This window comes from Armigeres subalbatus, chromosome 1, assembly GCF_024139115.2.
Source record: "Armigeres subalbatus isolate Guangzhou_Male chromosome 1, GZ_Asu_2, whole genome shotgun sequence".
NCBI classification, from domain to species: Eukaryota; Metazoa; Arthropoda; class Insecta; order Diptera; family Culicidae; genus Armigeres; species Armigeres subalbatus.
In genome coordinates, this window is record NC_085139.1 from 86,646,316 (window position 1) to 86,664,784 (window position 18,469).

Consider the following 18,469-nt stretch of genomic DNA (forward strand, 5'->3'; position numbering starts at 1 on the left):
AATTGCGCGTGTATGGTCTGATTGACAAAATTGAAGAGAAATTAAATTTGTTTATACTTTTTAACTAGAAAAGAATTTTAACAGATCGATTAGTTACATACAATACAATAATATGCAACGGTATACAACAAACGCCTTAATATATGCAATTTCGGGATCAAGTGTGTCCAAACTGTGGGGGATCAAGTGTGTCCATGTTGAGTATTTATCATGTTTTGTTTTTTGTATTCAATGGAAAATAAGCAATAGTTAATTGAATGAATTTATTTAATTCTACAATAATAAAACTTTGTCCAGTAAAAATTTGGTATGTTTTGGTTGGACATATTCAAAGTTATTAAACTTTTCTCTTTTGAAGAAAAAAAGAATTGAGAATGCTCAAATAATAAAACCTCTCTAAAACCCATATACATAAAGTAACTAATATCAAATGTTACTCAGATTCAATAATCTATCTAACGGATCCGTTTGCACATATCACTGGTATAAAAATGTGATTAGTTTTCGAGAAAACAGGGGGGGATCATGTGTGTCCAGTTTCCCTACCTTGTAAGCGGCGTTCAGCAATGTGATTGCGCGGTAGTTGCTACAATCCAGCTTATCGCTCTTTTTGTAGATGGGACATACGACACCTTCCATCCACTCCTGCGGCAGAACCTCATCCTCTCAAGCCTTGGTAATCACCCAGTGCAGCGCTTTAGTCAGTGCCTCACTACCGTGTTTAAACAGCTCACCTGGTAGTTGGTCAACCCCAGGGGCTTTGTTGTTTTTCAGCCGGCCGATCTCCTCCTGGATTTCCTGTAGAATCGGAGCCGGAAGTCGAATGTCCTGCGCGCGTGCTCCTAGGTACAGATGTTTCGGCAAAAAACTTACCTGCCATTTTTTAGAGTCCGGTGGGTGATATTTGGCCAGTGCGTCAGGGACCAGATTTTCGTACAGAGATTTGTTAGGATCGTTCAATCGGCGGGTGACGCTTTTTTTCAGTACGCGAAAAGTGGACTTCCCGCAGCGTTCGGTGCTTCTGGACAGTGCATCCAGGGTGGGGTCCCTTATCATGTGGCCAAAGAATCAGTCCGATCGGTCCGAGGTGACCGAAGATCCGGATTTTTCGTCATTCGGCTGACCGGTCCGAAAATTTTCACATTTTTTTTTGTTTTTTTTTACCGACTCTCGCGTTTCAAAACAACGAGTATTCGATTCATGAACATTTAAAGAACAAAAATATAAAGACAGCCGGCTGGCAAGAGTTTTAATTATAAACACATAAACAACATATGCAATGGGTCGATTTGTCAGCTTGAGGCAAACGTCCATGACCTACCTAACCCTAACCAACCACAAACTCCGTAGATCTTATGAGGGCGTCGCCATGTCGGGGTCCTCTCGCTAAGTAAGTTCTGCATCAACATTTCCTTCCCTATCCCTAGTTACGGTAAAGATGGGCGTGGCCGGGAGTAGTAATCCTCATGCTTTTGTCATTTTTATCTTAGACTAGTCGACCCGGCAGACGTTGTCCTGCATAGTAGGCGATAATGCGCGTTGTGAACTGCCCATGCAAACTTTTCATACGATTCTTAATTTCAGTTTTTCACGATTTACTCTTCTTGATTTGATTGAGGAAATACCATATAAACCCGTCGTAAACGATAACAAACATATCTGCTGAAGGATTGATGAAAATCCATCCAGCCGTTTTTGAGTTATGCGACCATTTCATTTTTATTATATAGATTGAAATCAAGGATTACTCCCCATCTTGATTTCTCATAGCAATCTGGATAAGGATTTTAAAAGAAACATGAGTATCACTAGTGTCCAATCTACGAAGTATACCGTAACAATGCTAACGCTAACGATAACGATATGATGAGCTTCGACAACTTTCCTGATTTGAATTACAAAATCATTGCAAAACAACAATAAAAATTTATTAAGCTCCTTTAGTAGAATATCTTTACCTATCATAAGGCAAGTTAAGTCAAGATTCTTTTTTTACACGGTTTACGAGTGCATGATTTCTCTTGTTTCGGACAACAGAATGATCGCGTGATCGGCCGAAATATTGTGTTCTGCATTGCGCGGACGGTAATAAAGTTAATCAGCTCAGTGGGTGATTTCTCGTATTTCAGGTATTGCGCTTTGATCCGGTCGAGACCGTGCGATCTTCTATAGCTTGCAGTAGCCATCTGCAAAGTAAGTACAGTGCGTGTGTTATTCGTCGCGAGCTGAAGAAATTTTTTTACAGTTTGCATATGCCATCGGGCATGCATGGTGACTATTGTCCATGTCATATACACGTAAAACGATCTGGTATCGTTGTAGTTTGTGCGGTCGGGAAGTAAATCAATAGATATACGTTTTGTCGTGTTCCTGCTCGGTGTGCAGGTAGTTATTTTGCTCTACTTTGTGCGGCCGAATCATGGTTAGGTAAAATCACTGTGTATAAATAATGGCACGGTCGTATCGTTTATCAGAGTGAATCCAGATCCAACGATGCCTACCAACTAACTGATAATCCTTCCTGTGGTTTTTGTGGAGACGCAGAGGTAAACACGGTCTTCAAATAGCAAAAACCACCTACTAATATTCCTTCCCTCTTCCTAACTGACTACAAGGACGTGACCGGCGCCGTTATTGATCATTTGAATATTAGAGTCACTGAAACTTGCACACTGAGAATGCTTGAACAATCCCAGTCAATCATTCAGTTGATTCTTTGTGCAATTTCACTGATTCTGGTCAATCACGGAGTTAAGATTCTTTTTTTACACGGTTTACATTTTCTCAATTTTGAACACATCCTACATGCTTAACAATTATTAATTACCATGTGATTTTTCTTTGAATTATTTAGGATTTTTTGAAACATGTTGCAAAGATTTTGGTGGAAAATTGAAGTCACATGATCAAAAATACGAGCAAAAAAAATCGTGTGAAAATAGAACCCCATGTATCCCATTTAATTCCGCCAGGTTATAATCTTTAATAAAAGATTCTTTATCAATACGTATTTTTACCTTAACTATAAGGCCGTCTTCAGTTTCTGGAGACGGCCTCACAGTTAAGATTGAAATACGTATCTGTAAAGATTACAACGTCTTCTTCTTCTTCTTCTTCTTCTTGGCATTACATCCCCACACTGGGACAGAGCCGCCTCGCAGCTTAGTGTTCATTAAGCACTTCCACAGTTATTAACTGCGAGGTTTCTAAGCCAGGTTACCATTTTTGCATTCGTATATCATGAGGCTAACACGATGATACTTTTATGCCCAGGGAAGCCAATCCGAAAATTGCTTAGACCGGCACCGGGAATCGAACCCAGCCACCCTCAGCATGGTCTTGCTTTGTAACCGCGCGTCTTACCGCACGGCTAAGGAGATTACAACGTGGTGGAAGAAAATGAAATAGTTTACTAACCTCTTGACTAAATTCATTTCTTGGGTACTGACTCTATGCACCCGTCTTTGGTTTACTTTTAATTATATTAAATCGTTTATAACCATTACCAGATCCTAAGCCAAATATCCGATCCATCAAACTTGATGACCGTTGTTTGAGAAAAAAAAACTTTGCACATGCTTTCGGTTCACTATAGCGACCATTTCTACCGTTCGAAAAAGATCGACTCTGGAATAAGTGTTTCTGAACAAATCGGGCAAGTCAGTAGATATCGAGCAAATAAGAACAGTGTGGGGGCCCTCCTTAGCCGTGCGGTAAGACGCGCGGCTACAAAGCAAGACCATGCTGAGGGTGGCTGGGTTCGATTCCCGGTGTCGGTCTAGGCAATTTTCGAATTGGAAATTGTCTCGACTTCCCTGGGCATAAAAGTATCATCGTGTTAGCCTCATGATATACGAATGCAAAAATGGTAACCTGCTTAGAAACCTCGCAGTTAATAACTGTGGAAGTGCTTAATGAACACTAAGCTGTGAGGCGGCTCTGTCCCAGTGTGGGATGTAATGCCAATAAGAAGAAGAAGAAGAAGAAGTTACATAGTTAGAAATATACTACCGTGAAGTAAACATCGCCTTTTCGTATCACTGAAATAAACTTGTCAGTTTCTAATATCAATGAAACTTTCTAAGAGGTGTCCGAAGAACCGTAACAGTTTGAACGCGTGAACATTTGGTCCTTCAAACCGGATGAGAATTCCCGGTAAAGGTTTTCGGACAGATTGCGTTTTTAAGGACAAAAAGTGAAAGGTGTTCACGGACAATTTGCACCTGTGATGGACAATTGCACTATTGTGACGGTGAATAGTGGACGATTGGTGAATTTGCGCCATTACCGATATACCGTGTATTGTGAGCGGCCATCTGACAAGGGATAGTAACTTTTGGAAAGCAGATCGAGGCCAGGAGTGACGGAGTGAGCAAGAAAAGGGAGTATAGAGCATGTGTGGTGGCGTTATTTGCATGAATAAAACTCTGTGGCTATAAGGCAAATAAATTGATTGATTGCATGTGAGTCCATCTTCTTTTTTGAGCAGTGGCCCTTGTATCCACCCGTTAAAGTTTGTTTGGTCTTGTACCAGATTGGACTTTATGACTTTGTGGCAGTGTGAAACTCACCACAACAGCAAGGAAGTGGTGAAGTACAGAGACTTGATGGACTTCCTCAGGAGCCATTGTTCTGTATTGCAGTCTGTGGCGCCAGTCAATCCCATTAGTTCCAACCAGCAACAATCGGCACGTCCGGAAATTTGCCACACAACAGTTAAATAGGTGGCGAAATGCTAGTTTTGCAACGAGCCGCGCCATTCCGTGTTCCAGTGCGTATGAGCGTCTCGGACAGAATTGAGGTCGCCAACAGGAACAAACTCCGTCGAAATTGTTTATATCCGGGCTATTTTACCAGAGCGTGCGAGAAGGGAACGTATCGTCAGAAGCATCACACACTGCTGCACAATGAACACTAGGGTGAACCACACTTATATGAGAAAAATCAAAATTATTTTTTCGAGACGTATACCCCCTGAAAATGAAGTTGTCTGCTCCCAGAAGCTACCGTAAAAATATCAGCCAGATCCGTCAAGTCTAAGTGGATGCTCAACAAGCGTGAAGTTTAAATGGGAAAAATCGACTAAATATATGGGAAAATGCACACTTTCCACTTTTTGGCGCTGTCGTAATTCAATACTGCTCCTGAAAACCGCGAGTGATTTTATCAAATAATGAAAAAGTTATAGAATGTAGAGTAAACGTTGGTTTTTGAGATAGGGGAAAATGCGCCATCCAACTACACGCAGAATCGATCGGATTGATTTGCTTCGATTTACTTGGTTTGTTTGATACTAATTTTGAAATTGACTGAAATTAACGATATTAGGGCTCACTACCTTTTCCGATCGACTTTGTATGCGAATTTGTTGCATGGAGCGTTTCACCTCGGGGGAATAAATTATTATTTTTTACTTTTTAACGGTTTTCGGGAGCCGTTTCGTAATAATGTAAAGATAGTAAATGTCATTAATGAGCGGGATTGAATGACCACAGCGCCACCTAGAGGTAAAAAGAAATGGAAAGTCTGCATTTTCACATATATTTAGTCGAATTTTCCCATATAAACTTCACGCTTGTTGAGCATCCACATAGACTTGACAGATCTGGGTAAAATTTGTACAGTAGCTTCTGGGAGCACTAACTTTATTTTCAGGGGTATATATTTTTGAATTTTTTCATATAAGTGTAGTCCACCTTAGAACAGTGTGGATCCTCCGATCCACCCATGCAGTCAAGACTTCTGACAGTCAACCAACAACACAGACAACCACAACAGCGATCTACACTACCGAACCAACATACTCGGACTGCTTACACTGCTAATACATAAGACTCACACACATGTCACCACAAGCCAAGCACATGTAGCCTTCCGCATAACACCGACGAAAAACATAGTTTTATCCACCGCATTAGTCAGCGTTAGAGACCGCTACGGCAGATCCGTGCTTGCCCGAGCGTTGCTGGATTCGTGCTCGCAGCACTGTCTAATGGCATCAAGTTTCGCTAGGAAACTTAGGCTAGATGAAATGCCAGTCTATTTGGCGATTCAAGGCATTGGATGGTCTCAAATTGCTTCCACCAGGCTGGTTACTCCGTAGTAAGTCCAAGATCGCTAAATATTTAGTCGTTCGCCGAAGAGATGCAGTTCCACGTTCCACGTATTCGGATGGATAGTTTCTGGTCGTGTTTCTGAGGTTCCTGTTGGTGCAACGTAGTCCGTTGTTCATGTGTCTTCAACAGCGAAGATTCACGAACAGCTTTCAAGGGAAGTGGAAGCTTGTCACTCAGTCAGCACGTTTTCGATCGAAGAGTCAGCCTGCGAGGAATTCTTCGAAAGAACAACATTCAGGAACGAAGATGGAAGGTACGTTGTCACGCTTCCGAAAAAATAAGAAGTAGTTCAGCAGTTAGGCGAGTCGCGATCTACAGCAGTCAAGCGCTTCATTGGAAAGAAGCGGAAGTTTGCAAAGAATCCAGAGTTGAAGGTGCAATACGCGGAGTTTATGAGCGAATATCTGGCCATGGGACACATGCCAGAGATTTCCGAGGAAGAAACATCATGCCCACAATCATGCTGTTATAAAGCCGGACAGCACAACGACAAAGTTGCGAGTCGTTTTCGATGCGTCATGCCTGACATCTAGCGGCATTTCCCTGAACGATGCTCTGACGGTGGGACCTGTCATCCAGGACATGATTGTGGACATCGCGCTCCGCTTCCGGACACACCGATTCGCTCTCGTAGGAGACGTCACCAATATGTATCGCATGATACTGCTGAATCCAAATAATCAGCAGCTGCAGAGAGTCGTTTGGAGAGATAGTGCTGCGAAATCGATCCGAACATTCTGTTTCGCTACGGTTACGTATGTATATGGTACGACAGCAGCTCCATAATAAGCAACGAAGTGTCTTCAGCGTCTGTCACACGAAGGCCAAGATGCGTATCCCAGAGATGCCAAGATCCTTAGGAAGGACTTCTACGTAGATGACATGCTGTCTGGTGTAGACAACATCGAAGAAGGAAAAGTGCTCATAGGCCAGATCATGGTACTGCTGCAATCTGCGGGATTCTCCTTACGAAAGTGGAATTCAAACAGCAAAGAATTGCTGTCAGCGGTGCCGGAGGGATTGAGAGACGAACGGACGATCGTGGATTTGGATTCGTCATACGCTGCTGTGAAAACTTGAGGTTCGACCTGGGAGCCCGACACCGACTGCTTCCGTTTCAGTTCCCCAAGCTGGGATAAGTCTGCAGTAATAACGATGTGCCCTATAGATGCCTCTCGACTTTTACATCTGTTAGGGCTAGTGGGCTCAGTCATTGTCCAGGCGAAAATTTTCCTACAAGAGCTGTGGAAACAAGACTGCGGGTGAGACGATCCACTGAAGTTTGAACTTAAGGATAGACTAATATTCACCAAAACACTTCCAATTGGAATTGCTGTTCGTGATTCTACTAAAAAAATCAGCCCACGTACGAAAATTTTGACTACACTTCACACTTGACATCAAAAACTGATATCTTTATAATTCAACGATACACCTCATAGAATATAAAAACTCCTATTCTATCGAAAGATCTTTAGCTGATTATGTTTGGTATATCTAGAACGATGCTGGGTCATTAGGCCGAATGGCCATTAGGCCGAATGAGAGCTGGGAAGTGAGAAGTGAGTAGTGCGAAGTGAGGAAATAGTAGAACGGAAGAATAAATAAGAAGAGAGGTGGAAGAATTAAGAAGGACGAAGGAAGAAGGAAGAAGGAAAAAGAAAGAAAGAAGAATAAAGGAAGACAGGAGAAAGAAGGAAGAAAACGAAAAAAGAAGAATGAAGAAGGAAGAAGAAAGAAGGAAGAAGAAGGAATAAAGAAGAAGGAAGAAGAAGGAATAAAGAAGAAGGAAAAGGGAATAGGAAGAAGGAAGAAAGAAGAAAGAAAGAAAAAGTTGAAAGTAAAAAGAAGAGAGAATAAAGAAGAAGGAAAAAGGAAGAAGGAAAAAGGAAAAGGGAAGAAGGAAGAAGGAAGAATGAAGAAGGAAACAGGAAGAAGAAAGAAGGAAGAAGGAAGAAGGAGGAAAGAAGAAGGAAGAAGAATGAAGTAAGAAGGAAAGAAGGAAAAAAGGAAGAAGGAAAAGGGAAGAAGGAAGAAGGAAGAAGAAAGAAGGAAAAAGAAAGAAAGAAGAAGAATAATGGAAGACGGGAGAAAGAAGGAAGAAAACGAAAAAAAGAAGAATGAAGAAGGAAGAAGAAGGAAGAAGAAAGAAGGAAGAAGAAAGAAGGAATAAAGAAGAAGGAAAAGGGAATAGGAAGAAGGAAGAAAGAAGAAAGAAAGAAAAAGTTGAAAGTAAAAAGAAGAGAGAATAAAGAAGAAGGAAAAAGGAAGAAGGAAAAAGGAAAAGGGAAGAAGGAAGAAGGAAGAATGAAGAAGGAAACAGGAAGAAGAAAGAAGGAAGAAGGAAGAAGGAAGAAGGAGGAAAGAAGAAGGAAGAAGAATGAAGTAAGAAGGAAAGAAGGAAAAAAGGAAGAAGGAAAAGGGAAGAAGGAAGAAGGAAGAAGAAAGAAGGAAGAAGGAAGATGGAAGAAGGAAAAAAGGAATAAGCATAGCATAGCAGCATAGCATAGCATAGTTACGGTGTACTTCGTAGATTGGACACTAGTGATACTCATGTTTTTCTTTTGAAATCCTTATTCAGATTGCTATCAGAAATCAAGGTGGGTGTGGTCCTTGATTTCAATCTAGGATAAAAATCACAAAAGCATGAGGATTACTACTCCTGGCCACGCCCATCTTCACCGTAACTTGGGAGGGCAAGGAAGTGTTGGTGTAGTACTTACTTAACGAGAGGCCCCCGACTCAGCGATACCCTCATAAGTACTATAAGTACTATAAGTAAGAAGGAAAAAAGGAAGAAGAAAGAAGAAAGAAGGAAGAGGGATGATGGAAGAAAGAAAAAGGAAAAAGGAAGAAGGAAAAAGGAAGAAGGAAGAAAGAAGAAGGAAAAAGGAAGAAGGAAGAAGGAAGAAAGAAGAAGGAAGAAGGAAGAAGGAAGAAGGAAGAAGGAAGAAGGACGAAGGAAGAAGGAAGAAGGAAAACGAATGAAGGAAGAAGAATGAAGTAAGAAGGAAAGAAGGAAAAAGGAAAGGGAAAAAGCAAGAAGGAAGAAGGAAGAAGAAAAAAGGAAGAGGGAAGAAGGAAAAAGGAAGCAGGAAGCAGGAAGAAGAAAGATAGAAGAAGGAAGGTGCAAGAAGGGAGAAGGAAGAAGGGGTAAGGTGAAGAAAGAACTTCTTATTTTTCACTTTTTGCTTCTTTTTGCTAATTCGGCCTAATGGCCATTCGGCCTATTGACCGTTCGGCCTAATGACCTTCGGCCAAATGGCCTTCGGCCTAATGGCCTGACACCCTCTAGAACGAACCTTTGAATGCTGCTCTGTTCGGACGCATGCGGTCAATCGCAATGATGTGCTTGCAAGAGATTTTCAGGGAATTTTTATGTTCGAAGAAAATTTAATTAGGGGAATTGGTTTTCAGGAAATTGTTGTACAATCGATACTTTTATAAGCTCTTGCATCCCTCTTTGCAAGTGGTATCGTTGCCTCACATCAGTATACTAACATGTACTAGGCTTGTTAAGCCTAATGTGCCAAAAACGTTGTGTCCTGATGTGTTCAAAACTTTAAAATTCAGCACTTTTAGATAGTTTTGACTGTTTTCGAAAAGGGAACGGGCGCATTTCCTTTGAAAGAGAAGATATTGTTGAATTTAGGTCATTTTTAAAACACTTTACACCCAACCAGCCAGGGCTAGATTTTAATACAGTTCTGCATAAGAACCTTACAGAAATTGTATAATAATTTTGCATATACAATTTTGGAAGATTTTAATACAATTGTTGTATTGAAATCTTACAGATTTGTATTATTTTAATACAATATCTGTATGAAAAGAATTGTATATGCCAAGATTTTATACAATAATTGTCAGAATTGTTTTTTTGGGTGTATGTATGCTGTAAACGTATTTTTTCAAGTTAAATGAAAACTGATGCGACCCTTCCCCCTTTTTTCTAGCAAAAACTAGACTAAGATTATACAAAAACTGTTCAGTGTTCAGTGATTTACACTACATACTGCACAATGTTCCGATTCAGAACGTTTGCAGAAAAAAAAACACATGAAATATCTTAGTGCTACAACTTTGGGCACGGAACCCGGAACAGCAATATGAAGCCGCGCTTGAATAAATGTGGCTACAAACCAAACCAAATGAGTACGCTATACAAAGGAGGCCAATGAACTTAATTGCATTTCCGTTCGTCCTACGAAAATAAGCCAACTGCGGGGGGTCAAGCATGTGCCCAAAATAGTTCTCGATGTTGAACCAACTAGTACAAGCACAATCATGACTTACACAATTGACTAATTTAACGATCTCATGGTTTTATAGTGATGAGTAATAGGAAAAGTTTTATGTCCATGCAGTACTATTTTGGTCATTATCATATTATTTTTGTAATTTGCAACAACCTGTGGATTTATTGCGGGGCCTCTAGTGAGCCTTGCGAGCATAGGCGAAGGCGCGTTTACTTCTCAGTCCCTCCTATGATGTTTTCGGATGGGAAACATTATCGGTTTCCAGGCCCTAGTGTACCCATTGTACTTGCCACTGAAGATACATACTCATGCAATGGTGGGCATTGGAAAGCCTGCAATTAATAATTGAGGAAATGCTCCAGAAAAGTTCCAGTTGAAATGTAGAGCCATTGAAGAAGAAAAAGAAGAAGTAGATTTATTGCGACACTAAAACAGGATACTGTGTCGTCGAACATCGTTATGCTAATGAGGGCTCATAGTTGATATAGTTTATTACTTCATACTGCTGCCATAATAATAACGGTCAGTTGGTAGGAAAACTCAAATAACCATGATTTTCTTTTTTCTTCATCCTATTAATAAATCATGTTTCAAGTTGAACGTATGCAAAGGAGTATATTGTTAAAGCAACTCAATATATTATCACGAAACTAGTAAATTACGACTGTTATTCAGTTGTACCCATTTGTCCCAAAGAGAAGCTACTTCAACACTAACCTGACTTCTTCCTCGCTCTTGGCAATCATCCAGTACACCTTGGACCGTTTCCGCCGGGAGCCGAGAGCGATGAGCTGCGATAAACTGACACCGTCCGGTAGGGGAGGCCGCCGCGGAATCTGTCCGGTCCAGTGCGCTATCGCCAGCATCTCTGGGGCTTCCTTGACGAGAATTTTGCCAGCTGGAGAAGATCGGCCCGGTTCCTGCGGAGAATGGGGGGAAGGAAATGATTTTTACTAGTGTAACACGTATGTTTATGAAATGAGCGCACCATTATAACCTTGGCACACATAGTTATATCATTCTTTCATGACGGCCAAAGATAAAAGTAAGCGTCTCACAAGATGTCAATAATTAAATAGAAAAAATCCCCACAATCTACTTTTTTTTATCGAAATCGTCATAATACAAGTTTGCTTAGTTAGGACGCTTTGCCCACCTCTCTTATAATAAAACAACAATAACAATAAATCTAATCAATAGCAGCATTGGATAGTGTATGGGTTGAGGCTTAGTATTGTGAAATTAATAAACTGGAAGTGATTGATTTCTTAATTGATATGACCTTTGTTGAAGATTCAATTACGAATTAGACCGAATATTATTGCCCAATAAACCGTTATGGATGAATCGTTTCTCTCGTTGAATTGTTGGCTGTCCTCAACGTGGGTGCCCTTCTAAGCTTATTAATTTGGAATAACTTTTTCATCTGAACATAACCGTGACGGGATGAAAAATGGCAATGTTGCCCATGGCAGTAGATTGAGCACTTTTCATGCCTCGGTGGCAAAGAAGTAATAACTTTTCATCTCAACTCTACCCTCAGACAGTTTCCAAGCATTAAGTAGTAAAAATAATTTTAAACCGCAAAGCCGTCTGGGAGCTTGCCACATTTGTAAAGACATGACATTACCAGGGCGAGGTAATGCCGTGGATGTGGTGGGTTCGAATCTTGATGCGGTGGGCTTGTCACTCAATGAATATGCAAACTCACGTATTAGTGTTCGCATATAAAAAGTTCTCAATTAGAACTGTGCAAGTGCATATAATACGCGAAGCTGAGAGTCGGCAATGGGCATAAGCCACAGAATTGAAATTGACTCCGCACTCGTAAAACAGACAATCCCCAGATTCCACTAAACCATCCTGAACCGAAATTAAACGGCTACAAAATTATTGCCCATAACCATCATGGCATGGAACCGATTCCAATGGCGCGGCTATTCGGCGCGAACAACAACAGCGATGACGACCAGATTCAGCTTAACCCTCCGGTGACCGCTCCATTCTATTCTCGTTGAGTACCTATAATTATGTTTGGATCAATCAATCACTTACATTTCGGGATGTAAAACAAATTTAATCTTCTTCTGAACTTGGAACATGGTATAATACGAGGACAGGGTAGCAAACTTTCAGAAATTTCGTAACTATGTAATATTGGAAGGTCAACTCGACCGAACGTTGGGGGGTTAATCCTCGATTCCTGCGCTATATAAAATAATAATCATCCGCGGGTGAGTGTTTTTTTACGATTCGCCCGGTTATCACGTATTTTGTCGACGGCATGGTCAAACTGCCAGCTTCGCTCTAGAAACGACAGGCGTTTCAACTTACCTCTCGTTTCGATTCCTTGGCTACAAGAGTAACTCAATTACTCCGATTGCACAGTGGATTGGATCCATCAGAGAAACGTGATTGTCAGGCTTTTCGGTATGAAGGTTGAAGAAGTGTTCTTAGCAAAGTTATTGCATGGGAGAAAAAGTGGAAGAACGATATGAAACATGAAGAGTGGTGATTGTTAATGAACGCAAATTGGGTTGAATCGGAGATAGGAAATAAATTGCACAGGACTGAAAAATGAATCTGGAAAGACTCTGTATAGTAGATTCAAAATCGGTTACCTCATGCAGTCTATTTAAATCATTTCAATATTTTATTGGTTTCACTTCAAGTTCTAACATAAATTTTTCACCCACTAACTCGAATATGGTGAATGCATTCAATTGTTATATTATAAGTACTCGTAAGTAGACTCCTACAAAACAGAGCCTGCGTTAATGTAAGAAATATTGGAACAGCGGATTGACAAACTTTAACCGATTCAATACGGATTTTTTTTCGTCGTATTTCAACATAAATTTTGGACATACTGCTTCAAAAACGGATGCAAACCATAAAAAAGTTGAAATATGGGGGGAAATATTTTTTTTGAGATCTTTTAGGGCTTCCAAACCTTCCTTGAGTTCAGATCTTGATGATCTACATAAACAACAAAGCGTTTTACGGGGCCTCAATCCTAATATGAAGTTGGAAATGGTACTTGAGACATAATTGAACTATTTTTATCAAACCGCAGTGTTACCAGAACATCAACTTGAGTTTAGATCTTGGAGATCTACAAGATCAACAGAGTAATTCATAGGTTCCTGAGCTTGTGTGTTAGTTGGAGAAACCTCATGGGACATCATTACATCAGTATTTCAAAACAAAATCAAAATTCCCAGAATAGCTATGGTACTCCAAACCATTCTTAAGTTCAGATATTGAGGGTCTACAACACCAATAGAGGGATTTATACGGTCCTGAGCTTGTGTGTTAGTTGGCGGAACCCCATGGGACATCATTACACCAGTATACACAAATCACAACATTCCCAGTGTTCCTGCGGTACTCCAAATAATTCTTGAGTTTGAGATATTGAAAATCTTCAAGACCAACAGAGTGATTCATAGGTTTCCGAGCTTGTGTGTTAGTTGGAGAAGCCAACTGAAGATCAGTATATAATAAATTCAATATTCCCAGAATAGTTACGGTACTCCAAACTACGCTTGAGTTCAGATATTGGAGGTCTACAACAAGATCTTCGGGTTGATCGATTTGAATATTAGGATCTGTACTCAAGAACAGTTTGTAGTGTCGTAGATATTTAACGAATTCTGTGGTGTGTCTGTAATGGTGTTACGAAGTACCGTGGAGCTATTCCAACTCATAAAACTAATGAGGACATCGAAGATCTTCATGTTGATCGATCTGAATAATGAGATCTGTACTCAAGGATAGTTTGGAGAGTCGTAGATGTCGAGCGAAGTATATAACATGTCTGTAGAATGGTGTTACGAGATATCTTTGAGCTATTCCAACCCATAAAACTAGTGATGACATCAAAGATCTTCATGTTGATCGATTTGAATATTAAGATCTGTACTCAAGGATAGTTTGGAGTGTCGTAGATGTCGAACGAATTATGTAGTTTGTCTGTAATGGTTTGTTTGTTTGTTTTTATTACAACATTTCACACCGCTGGAGTGCATTCATGCCAAATCAAAAAGTATCCCTGCTACGCTACAATACATTTCCTTTTTTCTTCGATCTTGTGTTATATACTTTCCATCCTGATTCGGGAAGATTTTCTTCTCTGTACTGTAGGTCTTACATACAGCCCTCATAACCAAACGATCTCTTCCGATTTTGTTCGCATCTAGCCTCGTTCGATTCACTTGTTCCAGTCGACAACCGTCTCTTTGCCGCGGTCCTGCTGCGTGGGTCGATGAGCGCGGCTTCGTCGTCCCCATTGTCTGTATCTGTATCGTTGCGATTTTGGCCCATCTCTTTACTCTGTTGTTCGGCGTTGTATGAAACTGTTCGTTTTTCTTGCTGAGTTCCTTCGCTCGATGTTACTTGTTTGTTTGGGCTTCCGAAAGTTACAAGTGTAGATTTGTTATCTATCACGCGACGGTATTTGCACCTCCATCCTCATCCGTTTCACTCTGACACCGTTTGGTACCACAGGAAAGAAGTTCTTCCACACTTCATTTTGTAGGGAGATAACTTTTCCATATTGCTCCATGTGTTGGGTGATTGTTGTGTCAGACATACATGGTGGTAGGTCATGCAGCCTTTCTGTGGTAGTGGGGCCATCGACATATATAGGGATAGAATACTTCACACACTGATATCGGATTGTGTGTCGAAGATGATGCTCTTTTTGCAGCCGTAATGCCAAGCCTGCATCGTTCAACTCGATGAGCACACAGTTTCTCAAGTTGTGCAGTTGAATGTTTCTAACATCTGCCATGTTGAGCTTCAGATCAACCTCGATAACTTCCTTCACTTGTTCTTGTGTGGGTCGTTTCGGAAGAACACCGAAATCGACGACTAGCGTGTTTTGCCAGCTTGATGAGATTTTGCGATGAATGCAAACTTGTTTCGCGACAGGATCCACAAAAAATGCAATTTTCCGTAAAAACGTAGCGATCTATCCGAAAACACGACTATCGCGCACGACAAGTAATTGCCAACTGGTCTGTAATGGTGTAATGAAGTCCCGTGGTGCTATTTCAACTCATAAAAATAGTGAGACACCGCAGATCTCCATGTTTATCGGTTTGAACATTAAGATCTGTACTCAAGGATAGTTTGGAGTATCGTAGATATTGATCGAATTATGTGGTGTGTCTATAATGGTGTTCCGAGGTATCTTGGAGCTATTCCAACTCATAAAACTAATGAGGACATTGCAGATCTTCATGTTGATCGATTTGAATACTAAGATCTGTACTCCAGGACAGTTTGTAGTGTCGTAGATATTGATAGAGTTCTGTGGTGTGTCTATAATGGCGTTACGAGGTGTCTTGGAGCTATTCCAACTCATAAAACTAATGAGGATATCGTAGATTTTCATGTTGATTGATTTGAATATTAAGATCTGTACTCAAGGACAGTTTGGAGTGCCGTAGATATTGATAGAATTCTGTGGTGTGTCTATAATGGTGTTACGAGGTATCTTGGAGTTATTACAACTCATTAAACTAATGAGGACATCGAAGATCTTCGTGTTGATCGATTTGAATAATGAGATCTGTACTCAATGATAGTTTGGAGTATCCTAGATGTCGAACGAATTCTGTAGTTTGTCTGTAATGGTGTAATGAAGTCCTGTGGTGCTATTCCAACTCATAAAAATATTTGAGACACCGGAGATCTCCATGTTGATCGATTTGAACATTAAGATCTGTACTCAAGGACTGTTTGGAGTGTCGTAGATATTAATCGAATTCTGTGGTGTGTCTGTAATGGTGTTACGAGGTATCTTGGAGCTATTTCAACTCATAAAACTTACGAGGACATCAAAGATCTTCATGTTGATCGATTTGAATATTAGGATCTGTACTCAAGGATAGTTTGGAGTGTCGTAGATGTCGAACGAATTTGGTAGTTTGTCTGTAATGGTGTAACGAAGTCCCGTGGAGCTATTCTAGCTCATAAAAATAGTTGAGACATCGAAGATCTTCATGTTGATCGATTTGAACATTAAGATCTGAATTGGAGATGGTTTGGAGTATCGTAGATATTGTTAAAGATCTGTTATACCACTGGACAGGCGCAGGATTTCATCGTTAAGCGATTCAATAATAATTATTCAACAAGAATATGGTAAATTATGGTGTTGATTCCTAAGAACATCAAAATTACAACTGGAGGATAGTTTGGATGCTCTAGATCAGCGGTTCTTAACCTGGGGTACATGTACTTCTGGGGGTACCTTCGCTGGCCCTATGGGGTACCTCGGACAAAAATGCGTAATGGCAGGTGTATAATAAATCATTAAAACTTTTGGATAAAGTTATGATAATTTTTGATTCTAAGACTATGGATTGTACATAATATTCATGGCGATCAGTAAATCAAAGACTTTAAAATCTTGCTTATTCCAACCAGCACAGTGTATGAAGGACTGTTTGACAAAATATCAAAAGGACAAGACATCGAATAATCAAATTAAAAAAATCTTCAATACAATCTACCTGATCGAGATAAAATGTTGAATAATATCTTCAGAATATATTTCTAAACTAAAATCAAGAATCTAAAGACGAAAGTCTCTATTTAAGAGACATGAAGTCCTTTTTCTGGGAAGCTTAGTAGCTTTGTTGCAAGAGGTTTGGAAATCTCCTTTCAAGTGGCTTGGAAACCTCCTTTCAAGAAACTTGGATGTATCTTTTCAAGAGGCTTAGGAGCTTCCTTTCAAGAGGCTCGGATACCACCTTTTAAGAGGCACGGAAGCTTTCTTTCAGGAGTCTCGGAAGCCTCATTTCAAAAGTCTTGGAAGCCTCTTTCTTTCAAGAGTCTAGGAAGCTTCATTTCAATAGGCTTGGAAATTTTCTTTCAAGAGGCTAGGAAGTTTTCTATCAAGGGACCTGGAAGCTTCCTTTAAAGAGACTAGAAAGCCTCCATTCAAAAAGTTTGGAAGCCTCTCTTCACGAGGCTCGTAAATCTATTTTCGAGAGGCTTGCAAGCCTCATTTCAAGAGGCTCGACCACCTCCTTTTAAGAGGCTTGAGAGCATCCCTTCAAGGAACTTGAACGCCACCTTCAAAGATGCTCAGAAGCCTCTTTTTAAGAGGCTTGGAAACCACTTTTTAGGAGTCTTTTTTCAAGAGGCTCGGAAGCCTCCTTTCTAGATGCTTAGAGTTCTAATTTGAAGATACTCAGAGACCTTTTTCAAAAGGCTCGGAAACCTTCTTTCAAGGGGCTCGGAAGCCTCCTTTCAAGAAGCTCGGAGGCCTCCGTTCAAGAGGCTCGGAAACCTCCTTTCAAAAGGCTCAGAAGCTCCTTCCAAGAGGCACCGAAGCCTCTTTTTAAAAGGCTCGGAAGCTTCCCTTCAATAGGCTAGGAAGCCTCCTTTTAAGAGGCTCGTAAATCTGTTTTCAAGAGGCTCGCAAGCCTCATTTCAAGAAGCTCGGTCACGTCCTTTCAAGAGGCTCTCTTTAATAGACTTTGACGCCACCTTCAAAGATATTCAGAAGCATCCTTTTAAAAGACTCTGAAGCCACTTTTAAGGAGGTTTTGAAGTCTTCCTCCAAGAAACTTGGAAGCCTCCTTTTAAGAGGCTCGGATGTTTCCTTTCAAGAGGCTCGGAAGCCTTATTTTGAAGATGCTCGGCAAGCTGCCCTCAAAGTCTTGTAGGAATGCATAAACGTAATTGGAAAGTTCCACGGAAAAACGAACATTTCAACTTTTTGGAGAGCTATATGTCCCATTAGTTTTCAGGTCTGTTTTGCATAGATATATTTTGAGAGCTATGATCATTTTTATTTACAGCGAAAAAAAGTAGGGGGTACCTCAATAAATGCAAAAGTTCGAAGGGGTACCTCTAAAGAAAAAGGTTGAGAACCGCTGCTCTAGATCATCGTTTGGCCCGTAACCTGACCTGTGCAATATTTTCCTGGATGGACCAGTTAATTTTGAACATTTTTGCTGAAGAAAGCAAGGCTCTATCTCTTAAAACTGATTTTTGACAGCTGATTTCCGTCTTGGGTCATATATGACCCATCCGTATTGAATCGGTTAAAACAGCGTTGTGCTGATTTTCACT

At 40.5% G+C, this 18,469-nt stretch overlaps 1 protein-coding gene across 1 annotated transcript in view; it reads right to left on the reverse strand.

The window, feature by feature from the left end:
- The window catches only part of LOC134206327 (uncharacterized), a 380,581-nt gene that overhangs the window by 123,707 nt on the left and 238,405 nt on the right, over window positions 1–18,469 (reverse strand). Inside the window, exon 5 of the mRNA XM_062682026.1 lies at window positions 11,093–11,295. Coding sequence (XP_062538010.1) covers window positions 11,093–11,295 — 203 coding nt within the window. The remainder of the gene's footprint in view (window positions 1–11,092; window positions 11,296–18,469) is intronic.